Below are 15,294 nucleotides of genomic sequence, written 5' to 3' on the forward strand. Positions count from 1 at the left end.
CTCATAGAGTCATTCAGTAAAAGTTAGTATCCTTGTTAGAGTATGATTAAAAATATTCTGTAAAGGAGTTGAAGCAGATATTTCTGTCAGAACTACACTCTCAGGAAAACATTTCTTTCTTTCATTCTTAATTCCATGAAGTGAATGATAAATATCTGCATTGTGTATACAAGATTATAATTTTATACTGTTCTTCGGAAAGATCGCAATAAATTCAAAGTTCAAGGCATCTTCAATTTTCATTTTAATGGACAACTAACCTTGATGCTTTTAACTTTGCCGGGATTTGTAGCATTTTTCGTGACAAAAACAAAATTTTACTTGGTGGGATCTCCAGAGGTCTTTCTTATAGAAGCTAATGCAGTATGTTCAGCCATCTTGGTAACCTTAAACAAAATAACGTTTAACATTTAAGTGAGTAAACTACTTTTTGAATTGGTTTGAATTCAATTAACTTATTACTAGCTTTTGCTTCTCTCACTTAAATCTTCCCAGTACTTGTTCTTTCTACCTGGACCTGCAGCAACATCTTTTCTATTAAATGTTGTTTCTTTATCCAACCAGGTTTCTGGTTGGATAAAGAAACCAGGCTCCTGTTCCAGAGGTCTTGAGAAGCTTGTTATATGTTTCAGCAATTTAGATTTGAGTTTAAAATTAAATATTGATGGAGCTTTCTTCAGATTTATCATCTCAGGTTAATTAATACTTCCATGGTCTTGACCCTCCAATTTACGAAACTCATGTGGAAGAGCCTCAAGTAAATTATCATGATTTATTTCAAACTCTTAAATGATGGGAACTAATTTTATTTTTATGATGAATGTAAGCAATCATTTATCATCAATTATGTGGTATGAAAGTTTTATTTTTAAACGTTTAATTCAGGCGGTAGACTGTCAAATCATGCAATTTTTGGTTTTTGAGGTTTGAAAATTAGTAAAATACTTTTTAGCATGAGTTTCTGAGTGTTGGCTTTTGAGTTATGACAAATTACTTCTGCAGTGACAATGTAATGTAAAAAGTGTGAGAAAAATAATTAATATGAAATTTTACATTTAACTTTTTTAAAAAGATTGTATATTGAATTGGAACAAGTACGGGCAGCTTTATTTTTCTGCTTTTATATACCTGTTAACGGAAAAATGTTAAAACTACCATAGAATTTAGTGAAATATTTTAGTTTTTTAACCGAATTCGTGTTAAAGAAAAAAAGTCAATATAAGGTACTTTCTTTAAGATCTTAGGAATGACAATCTAAGATCAAAATGCAGCGTCAAAAATATTTTTTTTAGTTACCAAATATTTTAAACATATGCCTTCAAATCAAATTTTGACCTGTTTTACCTTTATCAACCTTAAAAGAGTGACGCTATAGCGAGCATTTTGTACGCGAGTTCCGCAATAAAAAGTTAAATGTCTCAAGGAAAGGTGCAAAAATTGGTAAATACTTAAAAATTAACCAAAAAGCAATTAATTGCAGTTTTCTAGTGGCTATTAGTTACATTATAACTCAATTTATTTTTATACTCAATTTATACATTATAACTCAATTTATTTTTATACTCAATTTATACATTATAACTCAATTTATTTGTTCCTAGCAATTGTTTTTTTTGCTAATTTTTTTGGATTTTAATTGAGACTTTTTTTAATCTTATGCCGTGATCTTCCGTTAACGGCGTTTTGTTGTGGTACCTGTTGTATACTTGTTCTAAGTTAAATTTCGTCCAATATAACGAAAGAATGTACTTAATTGAGGCGTCTTAAAGGATCTTTTTTATGAAAGCACTGCCATGAAAAGCAAAAGAATTTCAAATTTCAGTATTTATATAAACGCATAAAACTTTTCAACAAGAAGCTCTTTTAAATGAAGATTCAGCATATTACTACAGCTAATTTGCCTCCAGGTCAGCACACATAGCACAAAGAAAATATCAGTTCAGCTAAATTATTTTATTATGACATGTAAATTTGCTTCAGAAATGCAGAAGTAACAAATTTACATTCTGACAGTTTTCCAGATATTGTTATGTCAGTCTTAGGTAGTTAACCTCAGTAGACTATAAATATGTTTTTCTAGCACTGTTTTTTTAACTCGAGCTGTATGTTTGTAACATTCTATGTTATATTTATAAGATCCTATACTATCTTTACATCTACATTGTAAACAAGTGAATGTAAACATAATGATAATCTCTGGTTTTGTTTGTTAGAAAAATTTAGGTTAATCAGGATTCTCAGTGTAAATAAGACATAAGATAAAGAATTTTGTTCTTTCATAGAAGAGTCTCAAAGCTGTCAATGTAATCGCCGCTGTTGGATTGGAGTTTTTGCAATTTTTTTGCTGCTTGTTGGCATTGCAGGAGTGACTATTACATGTTTTGTTCTTGAACAAAGGATTCTCCAGAATAGCTACCATGTAAATATTTTATTATTTGGAGTTACCATGGTATGGACCATCTGTATGATTTTTTTTTTGCATCTTTTTATTAGATTTTATTTAGGAGACTTAATTTGTGGTAACTATAATTATATCATATGTTATTGTTTTATTTTTTTATTGTTGCTTAGTTATTTGTATTGTTATTGTTTTAATAGCTCATAATATTATTTAATTGCCTTTGTAAGGTGTTGTAAGTATAATTATTAGTTTATTTGTTTTTGTATTAATTACTATGATACTACATTATTTGTATTGTTTTAGTTTTCCTCTTTTTTTTTAAAAAAAAAATTTAATATAAATATTTAGCATGGAGTAATATTTGATGCTGGATCATCTCACACAGATGTTAGTATCTACAGATGGCCAATTGGATATAAAGATCATGGTACTGCTCATATAGAGCAGATGGCTTTCAAGACATGTTCAGGTTAGTTTATAATTTTGAATTATCTTATTTTGCTCCTGTATTTCTCCTGAAATTATTATTAGGATATATATCTTAATTCTAAGTCATTTAAAATTTCTGCTTTTTTGGGTATTTGAAAATTTTTTTTTTTTATGTCCCTATAAATTTTTTCATTTCTTTAATTTTGGTCAAATAAAGATTGCTTTTAAATCATGTAAATAGACTCATTTTACAAGTAAAGCTAACAAAAGAAATATTTTATGATTGAGCTTTAGTTTTAAATTTTGTAAATCATTTACTTCTCTGCTTATTATGTCAGAATGCTCTTAAAAAACCAGGTTTTTTTTTTTTAAAAAAAAAACAATTATTTATGAAGCATAAGCTTTTACATGTTAATAGTTAAATTTAAAAAAAGTAATTATGATAAGTCTGGTATAGCTTAGATAGACATCAGTAAGTAATAATTACATTGTGTAGCTGTTTTTAAATAACTTATTTTTAAACATAACTCTAGTTTGTGACTTTTGTTAATACATTAATAAAATATAAATACTTTAACCACAATACTTGCATCAGTTACCAAGAGAGATGATTGCTTGACATATTCATCATCACTTTCACAAAGTAGTGTTCATCGTCTATAACTAATAAGACCAATAAGTTGTAAAATCATGAAGTTTTTTCTGAAATTATGTTGATTGTAATCATAAGATTGCATAACATTCTCATAACCCTACCTTGTGGATATCCCATTGATAACGATGAATTAGATTTATACTGCCACTTAAACAGCTAAACTTATAGTGAGTTTGTATGACTGGTATATTATGCCTCCTACTGTACACTGATATTTATGTTAATATGTATAGTACTATACTTGTTATAATACTTTATTCAGATTTAATAAAGTCTATATGTCATTACATAGATCAATGCATTAGTACATAAATATATGAAATAGGGTTGATATTGTTTTTTAACTAATTGTATGCAAATTTAGATACAGGAATAACAAGCTATGAACATGAACCAGAGATGGCAGGAGAAATGATTAAAAAATGCATTGATGATATTGTTTTAAAGATACTGCCGCAACATGCTATGAAGAAAACTGCTGTTTATGTTGGTGCTACTGCTGGAATGAGACTACTCTGGTATGTTTTTACTATTTATTTTACTTAAGAGAAACACTGGTACTTATAAACTAATTGATGAGAAAGTTAAAAAACTTTTCTTAAAAATTTTCTTTTTTAAAAAAATCAACAAAAACAGGTTTTCTATTATTTTTTAGAGAATTTTCTACATTTAATTTTTATGTGTTTGTATTTTTGAAACTTTTAAAATCTAAAAAACATCCAGTTTTTGTATCAGTCTCTGCATTTTTATTGTGTAATTTATTATAGTAAAAGAGACCCTCAAAATTGTCAGCTTATTGAAGATTCAATTCGAAGAGTTCTTAATAAATATAAGTTCAGAGAAACTAAAAATAGGGTTCAGGTATTAACAGGAAAAGAGGAAAGTGCATTTGGTTGGATTTCTGCAAACATAATCAATGGTGCATTACTTAAAGAAATAGTGAGTTCATACATTTTGTATAAAATTAATAAAGTAAATGGGTTGAGCTTAATCAAAACATTTGGCTGTTTTTATTGCAGTAGTTTTAAATAAACTGCAAGTCTGACAGTCTTTTCTATTGAAAATCTGTTCTTTAAATAGTCACACCATAACAGTAATAATTAAGCATTGAGGTTTGGGCTTCAGATTCATACAAGTTAAAAAAATTTTATGTCTAAATTTGTATTTCAATAATAAATTTAATAAGCATGGACTTGTTTATAAACCCAAAATTTTTTAAAAATCATAAAATTCATGATTATTTGTCCAGTCAACACAATTTAATTTTTTTTTCTCCTTTAACAGCTTATTCTTATAACATGTTTTATACTGATTTAAAACATGTGCTCATAATTTTATTCCTTACCTATGTTATGCTAGTTTTAATGATATTTTTGGATTATTCATTTATGTTAATCATTATAATAAAATTATATTTATAACATTTTTTGTTACCTGTGCTGGTATTTAAACTATAGAACCCATCATACTTTTCAATAAACAATACCAATCATGACAGTGCATTAGATGAACTTATGAAAGATGTTGTTGAAGTTGAAGATTTAGGTTGTGATGATAATTAAACAGAATAATGTTTATGCGTTTCTTTATCTATTATGTAACCATATATTTTATTAAATTATGATTTCTATTAAAAGCAGTGTTGTTTAGACATATTAATTGTATAGTAAAAATGAATTTAAAGAAATTATTTTTAAGTATTTTTTTACAATATACTTTGTGCAAAAATAATTTTTTAAAATCCTTGTTATGAAGTTCAAGTTTTTTTGACTAAATTGCTCCTTAAAATTGTTCTAGCTGAAGTTTTTTTCAATATATTGTCATCTTTTTAAAATGACAAATTGTTCAGCTTTTCTGAAAAATTGGTAGTGAAATGTTGAATGTAATTTGTTATTTTAATCAACCCCAAAAAAATTTAAATGTAGTGAAAAAGTCATGAAAACATTTTTGTCTGCTTCGTATGACAATCACTCTTAGTGGGTTTGAAATACAAATGTTTGTAAGCAAATTTCTGCAGATACCGAAATCGCCAAATGATTAACAGTTTCTTTACTATTGGTATCCTTGAGCAGCTTTCCATCCTAATGAGCCTTTAGAACTTTTTACTTACTCTCAATAAGTTAAAGCTGCATTGGTCTCATAATCTAAATGGTCATTAAATGTCAGGTTTTGGACCCAATCATTAAATTCCAGGTATCAGAACCAAAGCTGCATAGCAGTTATTACATTTCCCTAGAGGTTTCTTAGGTAATCTCTAACAAAACTGACCTAAATCAGAAATATGCCATTCATTTTGCTCAATCAGGTCAGATCTTTTAGATAGAGCATACCTATTATCTTTAGAGAAACATTTTTCAAGAAATCTGTTATTTTCATCAAAGTTATTTAACAAATTACAATTATTTTTAAACTGGAAACAAAAAACAAGTTATGACTCAATTTAATTCTTTTTTTTTTTTTTTTTTAATCTTAAAACTGTACTCAAGACTGAAAAAGATCTTTTTCCCAAAGAAAGAAGTTCTTGATGACTTCTGCTTTTGAAGCGATTTTGGTTTTTTGCGTTTAAGACACCAACAATAGCTAACATGTTGATGTCCCAGTGTCCTTGATATATATAAAAATTACCCATGGGAAGCAAAAATATTTTCAAAGGAAAGTTTACTAATGACAAGAAAAAACTTATGAAATGAGTTGTACCTTGGAGGTCATCACATGTTAGCCAATTGTGGTTGGAGTACTTGATTGCATTAACTAATACTTTCATATTCTAATAGCTTTCTGTTTGAACTAAATTGCCAATACAGATATCAAGTACAGATGTCATTTACGCTTCTGCTAGAAAAATTAATAAAAAGCCCCCATTCACTTTGTTGATATGGAATGCCAAGTGCCTCAATTAAGACTGTTACATCATTTCAATATACCAAAGAGCTAGAAAGAATACTAGAAGAAGCTAGAAGAATCAATTGCAAAAAACTTTCAAAACTTTTCTTTATTTCTGAACAAATATAGTTTTATTAAAGAAAAGGTTGCTCTCATATAGATGGGAAGCAAGAGGTTGAGTGCACTCTCAAGTCTCAAAAGTCTAAAAAGTCACAGATGTTTCAGTGTACTCTGCTTCTATACCTTCCATATCATTTTCTAGCACACTCTTTTCAGGTGGAAAAGGAACTGGAATTCTTCAACCATGTGGTTGAATTAAACTAAAAAAATATTGAGATATTGAGTTTCTATATGAGATACTGCAGTTAAAATATTAAGTTTCTATATGAGACATTGCAGTTCAGATCTTTGAAAAATTTTTTTTCAAGTATCATTATACGTACTCGAATTTTTCTTCTGCTTGATACAATTTAATAGGGTTTCTTGAGTTTGAAATCAAAGTTTAATCTATATACATAATATTTTTATTATGTTAAATATTTGGGCTTTCAATAGTTGTAATGACTGTAAATTTGTTAAATATAATTATTTGGTTTCAAATTGTCTTAACCTCTAATATCTTCTTTTAGCCTGCAAAGGACAATCCTTACTTAGTGGGTGCATTAGATATGGGAGGAGGATCAGCTGAAGTGGGATTTATCCCTGAAAATCTTACTATTCCAGAAGAATACTCATCAGGATTGTCTTTGTATGGTTTTAATTATACCTTGTACACACAGAGTTACCTTTGCTTTGGTTTCAAAGAAGCCCAAAGGAGACTTATGGCAAATTTATTAGAGGTAGTCAAAGGAGTTATGATTTTTAACATTACTATTACTTTACATATAATTACTATTATTGATTGAACTAGCATAAATACAAATCTATTGGTATGAGTTGAAAGGAAATATTTGAAGTAAAATTTTTTTTCAGAATATTTTCTGTGGTTGTTTATCAAAAGTTCATATATGTTCATTACTTTTTTTAATTGCTGTTTCATGTCAAATTGAAAACTAAACAAATATTTAGGCAAGTAACTTTTCAAGAAAGGTTATTAACCCCTGCTGGCAAAAAGGGTATAACGAAACAATCTCTGCTGCATCAATATGGCTTTCACCATGTAGCAAACGACCAATGAGTATGATCTTTCCATTAAGTAATGCTACTGCATATAATTTTGTTGGAAATGGTTCTTCTGCTGCTTGTCTTAATCGAATAAATGATTTATTTAATGATACTGCATGTCAGTACAGCTCCTGTTCATTTGCTGGTGTGTATCAACCTCCTTTGCGAGGACATTTTATGGTAAGCATGTTAGAGAATTTGATTATGTAAATACTGTGTAAAAATATTGCAAATCGATGGTGGGAAATATTTAACTGCAAATTATTGTACTATGCTCAGTTGTTAGAGTTTGTTGCTTTGTGATTTTTTAAATTTTAACAGTTCTCTTTTCTAACAATTCTCTTTTTTATTACTGACTTTTTTTGTTGAAGAAATCAAGTTGCATATATAATGCTAATAGGGCTTGCAAAGTTAACGTGTTAAAAACGCGTTAAAGCGCTAATAATTTAACGCAAGTTAAAAAAATTAACGCAGATGAAATTTTTTAACTCATAAATTTTCATAAAACCCTAACCCTGACAATTAGATTAGATCATAAATTATTTTGGCGATGCTAATTTTGGTTAGCATCAAAAAATAATTTTTGAGCAATAAAGAAATTTTTATACCACTTTCTTATTTCTAATCAATGTTTACTCATTGATGATGCCATTTTGTTTTATTTGTCTCAATTATGTCTCTCTTACCTTATAATTTTTGTTTTCGAAATTGTTTTGATCGCGTTGTTGTTTTGTTAATAAATTTATGAAATTTCCAAAATTTTAATATCTTATCCTGATGAACTTTATTTGTTAATAATTTAAATTATGGGTTCAAACGGCAATCAATCTATCCTCAACGGAGCCTTTATTTTTAAAGACAAATCAAAAAAATTGGTTATCTGTAAATATTGTTCCAAAGAATTTGCATATCACCGAAGTCTTACGCTTCAGTATCATTTGAACAGTAAACACGTGTTCTTCGCAACTACTAGTAAAAATCAAAACAAGATCGTGAGTTCCTCAAAACAACTTACAATTGAGGACAGTATTAAATCACAAAATGGCGTAAATAAACAAATTTCTGCAGATAAATCAAAGGAAATTACGGAAGCCATTGTTTGCTGGGTTGCCAGTAGCTGTCGACCACTCAACATTGTTACAGATCCAGGTTTGACGAATGTCATTCGAACAGCAACGTCCGACTACAGTTACAATCTTCCCTGTCAAAACACAATTAAATTTAAAATGCAAACACTCTATGAAGATGAGAAGAAAAAAAAAATAGACCTCGTAAACATGGCTACTAGTATAGCAATTACCTGTGATCATTGGTCTTCAATGGGTAATGTCAGTTACCTTGGTTTAACATGTCATTTGATAGATAACAACTGGATGTTGAACTCATTTGCCTTAGGTGTTCATCAAACATTGGACCGACACACCAGTGACAATGTTTCAACCCACATCAGAAATATTGCAGATGAATGGGGATTATTTGAAAAAATATTTTCTATTGGTACTGATAACGGTAGAAACATTGTAAAGGCTGTATCAAGTTTTCCCTTCAAACATCTTCCATGTTTCGCACATACCGTTCAGCTAATTATAAAATCTGCCATTGAAGAGACTGCATTTGACATAACACTAGCTAAATGTCACAGAATTGTTGGACATTTTAAACATAGTCCAGCAAATAATATGGAATTACATGAAAATCAGATTGACCTCGACCTGCCACAAGAAAATCTAATTCAGCATGTTGTTACAAGGTGGAATAGCATGTATGATATGCTGAGACGTATGTTGAAACATAAAAAAGCCATCACAGTAACACTTGATGAGCAAAACCATTACTTACAGACTTTGACAGAAAGAGAGTGGGAAAAAATGGAGAAAATTGCTGATGTTTTGCAACCATGCAAAGTGGCTTCAGAATTGTTAGGTGGTAATAAATACGTATCTAGTTCGGTGGTTTTACCAATTATATGCCACTTATCACGTGAAATGGTTATTCAAGATGATGATCCTCGTTACATCGCGCTATTTAAAGAAAAATTTGTAAATGAAATGGAGCGCAGATTTAATGATTTTTCGAATGATAGTTGGTTGCAAATCTCGTCAGCATTGGATTCAAGATTTAAAAATTTATCGTTTATAGCTTCAAATGAAAGATCAAATGTCTGGCAGAGATTATCGAAGCTTCTTGAATCTGTTCCAGACCTCAGACCAGTATCAATAGAACAAGAACCAAAAGAGGTGAGCATTTTGTAGTAATAAATTTGATATTGTTTTTTTATTGAATTATTCTAATGACATAATAATAGATTCAAAATTGCATTTATTAAAATAATCGTTTTAATGATAGATAAAACTCTATGAGTACTATAATATTAATTGAAATAGTTAGATAATATCTATATGCTTTATTTATGGTAATATTTGAATAATTATTTTGCAACAGCCATCAGCAAAAAATTTTAAAATGGCATTCAATCTACCAGATCTGGATGAAGTTGATTCCCCAAGTGAAGATGAAGTGAGTCGATATCGAAAAGAACCCTGCGCCAAAATGGATTCAGATCCTCTTCAGTGGTGGAAGCTACATCAAGGTTCATATCCTCGATTAGCAACAATCGCAAAGAAATATTTGTCAGTTCCAGCGACTACAGTTCCATGCGAAAGACTGTTTTCAACCGCTGGGTTCATTGCAGACAAGCACAGATCATCTCTGCTGCCAGATTCATTGAACATGTTTGATGATAAGAATACCGCCATTTATATAAAAAATTAAGTAAAAGGTATTAGGTATTAGTATTACGTAAAAAGGGATTATGATGCAAGACTTATCCCCCTGAATGACAGGGGGTAAAATAAAACAACCAATCCTATCACGACTTTATTTTTTAAACAACCAATCACAATCACACTGTCATAATCACAATCACACTGTCATTCAGGGGGATAAGTCTTGCGTCATAATCCCTTTTTACGTAATACTAATACCTAATACCTTTTACTTAATTTTTTATATAAATGGCGGTATTCTTATCATCACATGTTATTATGTTTAAAAGACTGGCTTTAAGAAATTTTTTGTTTCAAGTTTTTAAAATATTTTATTTTTATTGGTTGTATTAGAAACAATATAAACTATAATTAGAACTTTTTTATGATGTTTTATCATTTGCATGCAAATAGATCAAATGATTTAAAAAACTTTTCCTGTTTGTTTCCTTTATTTATTTAAATTATAATGTTCGATTAATCGCGCGATTAATTATGATCAAAAAATTTAATCGTGCGATTAATTGCGATTAAAAATTTTAATCGCATGCAAGCCCTAAATGCTAATAATTTTTTTTTTTCTAAAGGCATTTTCAGGATATGGTCATGTTGGTACATTTTTTAACATCACAAAAGGTGATACAATTAGTGAATTGAAAACAAAAGGAGAAGATTTCTGCAAAAAGGAATGGGCTCAAGTAAATTATCTATGTTTTATTTGCTTCACTTCTCAATTTTAACTGCTTTTAAAAAGTTTTTACTTGTTATTGAACGTTATTCGTGTATAAAGCTTTTTTTTACACAAGCAACATTTATGATTAGTGTTATATCTTCATTTAGTTTTTTAGAGCGTTCTAAATATTTTTTTTGTCCTATTTCATTTTTCAGATGTCAAAGAAATATCCAAATGTAATTACAAAGTTTTTAAAAAATTATTGCTTTGAATCACTGTACTCATACGGTTTCCTTACGCACGGCCTGCATTTTAAACCCGAGTCAAACGATGTTCAATTCGTCAAAGACGTAAGTTTATATAAATTTTATTAATTCTAAATTTTTCTTCTAATTAATTCTGAACTTGTACAATACTACAATACTCGACATTTTTCAGATTGACGGTACCGAAGTAGAATGGTCATTAGGTTTCATGATCAATTCAACAAACTCAGTGCCAGTAGAAGAACCTACCTACCGTTTAACAAGACAAGAGTATATTGCTCTTTTGGCGTTCTGTTGTTTAGTTTCGTTAATAGGGTTGGCGATGTTTGTTGCGTGCTTTGTTAAGAGAAGAATGGAAAAGAATTTGTATAAATACTCTCTTATTGATAAATAACTATCCATTAAAAATCTTTTTGAAAGATCGTTGAGATTTACAGCATGATGATAATTCGTTATATTTTAATATTTTATTATATTTACACGGCAATTGTTTTATTTGCAATAATCTAGTAGTTTAACAAAAGTAATTTACCTTTTTATGTTTTTTTTTTTTTTTTTTTTTTTTTATGTTTTTTTTGTGTTTGTTTTACAACATCAACAAATTTGATGCAAATAAGAGAAAAAAAAGATGTTCATCAAAGTTTTCAATTTATAAAGAAAATGTTTAAAGAATTTATCAATATGGTGTAATATCCTAAATAAATGGTAGTTACTACATAAATGGCAGGCAGAATTCCTGGTTTATGTTATAAAGCAAAATTAATAAATCATATTTTCTACTCGTTCTTTTTAATTCTCCGTTATCCTAAAAAAAAAGTCATTTAAGTATCAACATGATAGTCGGAGGAAGAAAAAAAGTTTTTTAACACATTAAATAGGAAAGAAATGAACATCGGATTTTTTTTTTAATTTAGACTAATGTCATTTAAAATTATTTGCGTATTTCTTCTGCATTAGAGATTTTCGTAAGAAAAACAAATCAAAAACCTTAAAAGTTTCTAAAATATCGTAATAAATTAAAGAAAAATACAATAATAGAGATCTTTTTGATGTTTTCTTTTAGTACTGTCCTCTAGGGTTGTTCATAGTATAAAAACTTTATGTTGGTCTAGTTTATAGAAATCAAGATTTAAAAAAAGCTAAAATACTTTAAAACGAACAAGTAAATGGTACATTATATCTCAATTTAAAAAAAACACTGTTAAATAAAAAGTAAAATTTTACTAAGAAGTTGTTAAATAAAAAATTAATAGTACAATACGATGTTCAAAACAAAAAATCCTTCCATGCACACCAATAACAAGAAGATTCATTGAGGTCATCCTTTAACATCAGTCAATAGAACATCACTGTCGGATTGATAAAAGAAGAACAACTGATCCCATAAACGAGAAGCATGCTATGAAACAATTGAGTTCTCTTTTAGGCATTGGTGTAAAATTAAAAAAAGAGAAAAGTGCAGGCTGTGATAGAGAAGATGAGATCGAAAGAGTTGTTGAGAATATGATTCCAATACACAATTATACTAAAATGATAAAGTCTTCTGGGAATTCGGAATACAAGGAAGGAAAACTATTAGGTGTCTCTTCTTTAGCTAACTCACAAGGAGCAACTCAGGCTAAAGCAACGCTTAACATGCGAAAGAGATCTGCTCGACAGAGCCGTTGGTCTAGCGCTTGACACAGCTATCTCAAACCAAACAGGTGCAGTATGATGATGTAATAATTGCAAAACGCACACATTCCTGCACGGATGAAAACATCTTGTGGAGTGTGGAATAGATACACCTATAAACGACATCCAATTTATTCATTATTGATTTCGACCTCTAGTTTATTCATTATTGATTTTAGAGTTGTTGACAAAAAAGATGTATGCCCTTTTCATCGACAATAGCCCAAGCCTAGAAAACTAAAAATACATCTCCAACACTAAGTAATTTGGCATAAAGAATAGCAATTAGTAGAACACAAAAATCGAGCAAATATGTTTTATAATAAATTTAAAGAAGTTTCTGAGATTTGTAAAATCAGTGACGAAATGGCCATAACATTCGAATATATCCAAAACCTTTATCTTCCATTACTTTTAAATAAAAAAAAATCAGATATCATTTAAAGTAAAATAAGACAGTACTTTATAAATATTTTGCATTTAACAAAGTCTCATTCTTAACAAAATTTAGTATTAAAATCATTTTAAGTTTATTTTAAGATCCTAAAGTTGCATTGAGTGGAAAAACAATAATATTCAGTTTTATACATAAAAATTTCTTATGAAGAGCGAACTGTATAGTTCATTTGCTTAATTCGAATTGAAATCTCTTTTAAAAAAATTTAACTTATTAATTTTAGGTTCTTTATTATCAAAATCTTACGAGTCCATAGTTTAGATAATCGTGCTCACTCAAAATTTCTCTGTAATTTTTATAAAATCTACTATAATAATAAGATCTAATAATCACCTATTGAAAGAACGGAAATGTATAACTCCTTGTGGTCAAGAGCCGCTGTGTACAAAATATCAAAATAAAGCATCGGCGTTTGGTTTTTCCTTTAATAATGAATAATAACAAACAACCTTTACGTATATGACGTATGTGACGTATATGACGTATGTGAGGTATCTCATGCTTTTTTCTGGGATCTTACAACTTTGTAGGCCTGATTATAAGAGTTAAGTCTTAAATTCAATTTTTTTCGAATGACTGATATAGAAGCTTGTACCTATTCGTTATTAACGGAAAGTAAAACTCCATTGCTGAATCAATATTATTGCCTAGTTCAGATCAATTTTATTGATATGTCTTAATCAAATTGCATTTAGAGTTAGGGACAGATATATTATTTACATATAGAGAAGAAGAAATTGTACAAAAGAAGAAAGATCATGAAATATTTACTCTCATCAAAATAATTCATAATTCAATAACACACATCAACCGAACATCCAAACCCCTCACTCAAATAATTAAGTTAAAAGTCCATTGGTGACAATAGAGCTTTTAATTAATCATAATTGAATAAAAATTTTTATTGTTTTATTCAAAGTTATTTGAATTGTGAAATTATCATCCGGAGTAGTACATTTTATGGCTAACTGAAACAGTACCATGAGTAAACTTAGATTGTATAAGTTGATTGTATAAGTACATACAATATTCTACTTTTCTCATGTTCAAATGCAAAACTCATCAATATCCTTCGGTTTCTATAGTCACTGTCAATTAAAACCTATTTGTAAATACAAAATACGGACAAATATCTAATTGAATTAAATTTTCAAACAAAACTAAGTTCAAACAATTTAAAATTACCTAGGCCTTATCTGGATAAGTTCTTAAAAATATCGATAAGACCTTTGCCTATTTCCAAACAATCAATAAGAGTGAATTGCATTAATTTTTACTAGAAAATAAATAATAAACCTTGCTTCATTCTAAATATAAGCTTAATTAGAACATACTAAAGGGTGTCCCCCCAAAAAAATGACGTGATTTTTGTTCTTTTTTTTTTAATTATCTCACTTAATTTTTATGTTTGCAATCAAGTTTTTTTTTTAAAAAGAATAATCTTTCTTACTCTGAAAAGGCCTATATCCAATTATAAATATTTGTTTTGTTTGATTTGAGTTAATGAAGTGTTCGTACAGTCCAAAGATGGCGCAAAATAATCATCATTCACCTGGTCGACCACGAACAGCACGTACAAAAACCAATATTTGCAAAGTGTTGCAAAGTCGTTTAAACCGGAGGAAAAAGTCTTAGAAAGCTGTGTTAGACGAATAGGCTCTTTCATATGTCTAAGAATAACAGAAACTAGTTAAGCACTTAATTCTTTAAAAATGGAAAATAACTATTTTCTTTTCTTTCTTCAAATCTTCTTTCATATTTAAAAGTGGAATATTGCCATCCCAATATGGATCCTAATCCAAATATCCAGGAACCGCTATCACATTCACTTGATCCGCGAACCAGATCACTTTACATTTTTTCGGTCCGGTGTTGCATTAAAAAAGTTAGTCGTTAAAAAAGTTAACAAATAGTTTTGCGCATGCGT

General features: G+C 28.9%; 2 protein-coding genes across 6 annotated transcripts; both read left to right on the forward strand.

The window, feature by feature from the left end:
* The first annotated feature begins 1,661 nt into the window (after nucleotides 1-1,661).
* Nucleotides 1,662-11,759, forward strand: LOC145180561 (ectonucleoside triphosphate diphosphohydrolase 8-like). Of its 4 annotated transcripts, none has more exons than XM_090081731.1 (10): nucleotides 1,662-2,042; nucleotides 2,283-2,419; nucleotides 2,750-2,870; nucleotides 3,850-4,003; nucleotides 4,253-4,424; nucleotides 6,998-7,207; nucleotides 7,437-7,712; nucleotides 10,885-10,995; nucleotides 11,186-11,320; nucleotides 11,409-11,759. In XM_090081731.1, the coding sequence occupies exons 1-10, from the start codon at nucleotides 2,030-2,032 to the stop codon at nucleotides 11,628-11,630; spliced, it is 1,551 nt and encodes a 516-aa protein (XP_089937857.1). In that variant the 5' UTR covers nucleotides 1,662-2,029; the 3' UTR covers nucleotides 11,631-11,759. The 4 variants fall into 4 exon arrangements, with proteins under 4 accessions (XP_089937857.1, XP_089937855.1, XP_089937856.1 ...); XM_090081729.1 differs by having other exon boundaries at nucleotides 1,662-1,907; XM_090081730.1 differs by having other exon boundaries at nucleotides 1,715-1,907; nucleotides 2,286-2,419.
* Nucleotides 7,900-10,311, forward strand: LOC149891166 (E3 SUMO-protein ligase ZBED1-like). 2 transcript variants are annotated; one of them, XM_090081727.1, is made up of 2 exons: nucleotides 7,900-9,769; nucleotides 9,975-10,311. In XM_090081727.1, the coding sequence occupies exons 1-2, from the start codon at nucleotides 8,339-8,341 to the stop codon at nucleotides 10,302-10,304; spliced, it is 1,761 nt and encodes a 586-aa protein (XP_089937853.1). In that variant the 5' UTR covers nucleotides 7,900-8,338; the 3' UTR covers nucleotides 10,305-10,311. The 2 variants fall into 2 exon arrangements, with proteins under 2 accessions (XP_089937853.1, XP_089937854.1); XM_090081728.1 differs by having other exon boundaries at nucleotides 8,295-9,769; nucleotides 10,015-10,186.
* Nucleotides 11,760-15,294: the final 3,535 nt, after the last annotated feature.

Source organism: Hydra viridissima, unplaced genomic scaffold (assembly GCF_058129835.1).
Source record: "Hydra viridissima isolate aposymbiotic clone 2 unplaced genomic scaffold, HvirCarnegie_v1 scaffold_3, whole genome shotgun sequence".
In the NCBI taxonomy this organism is placed as follows: Eukaryota; Metazoa; Cnidaria; class Hydrozoa; order Anthoathecata; family Hydridae; genus Hydra; species Hydra viridissima.

Coding starts and splice junctions, on each gene's coding strand:
- LOC149891166 (XM_090081727.1), top strand. CDS start 8,339: ATGGGTTCAAACGGCAATCAATCTATCCTCAACGGAGCCTTTATTTTT. Junction 9,770..9,974: donor TAGAACAAGAACCAAAAGAG/GTGAGCATTTTG, acceptor ATTTTGCAACAG/CCATCAGCAAAAAATTTTAA.
- LOC145180561 (XM_090081729.1), top strand. CDS start 1,868: ATGAAGATTCAGCATATTACTACAGCTAATTTGCCTCCAG. Junction 1,908..2,282: donor TACAGCTAATTTGCCTCCAG/GTCAGCACACAT, acceptor GTTCTTTCATAG/AAGAGTCTCAAAGCTGTCAA. Junction 4,004..4,252: donor GCTGGAATGAGACTACTCTG/GTATGTTTTTAC, acceptor AATTTATTATAG/TAAAAGAGACCCTCAAAATT.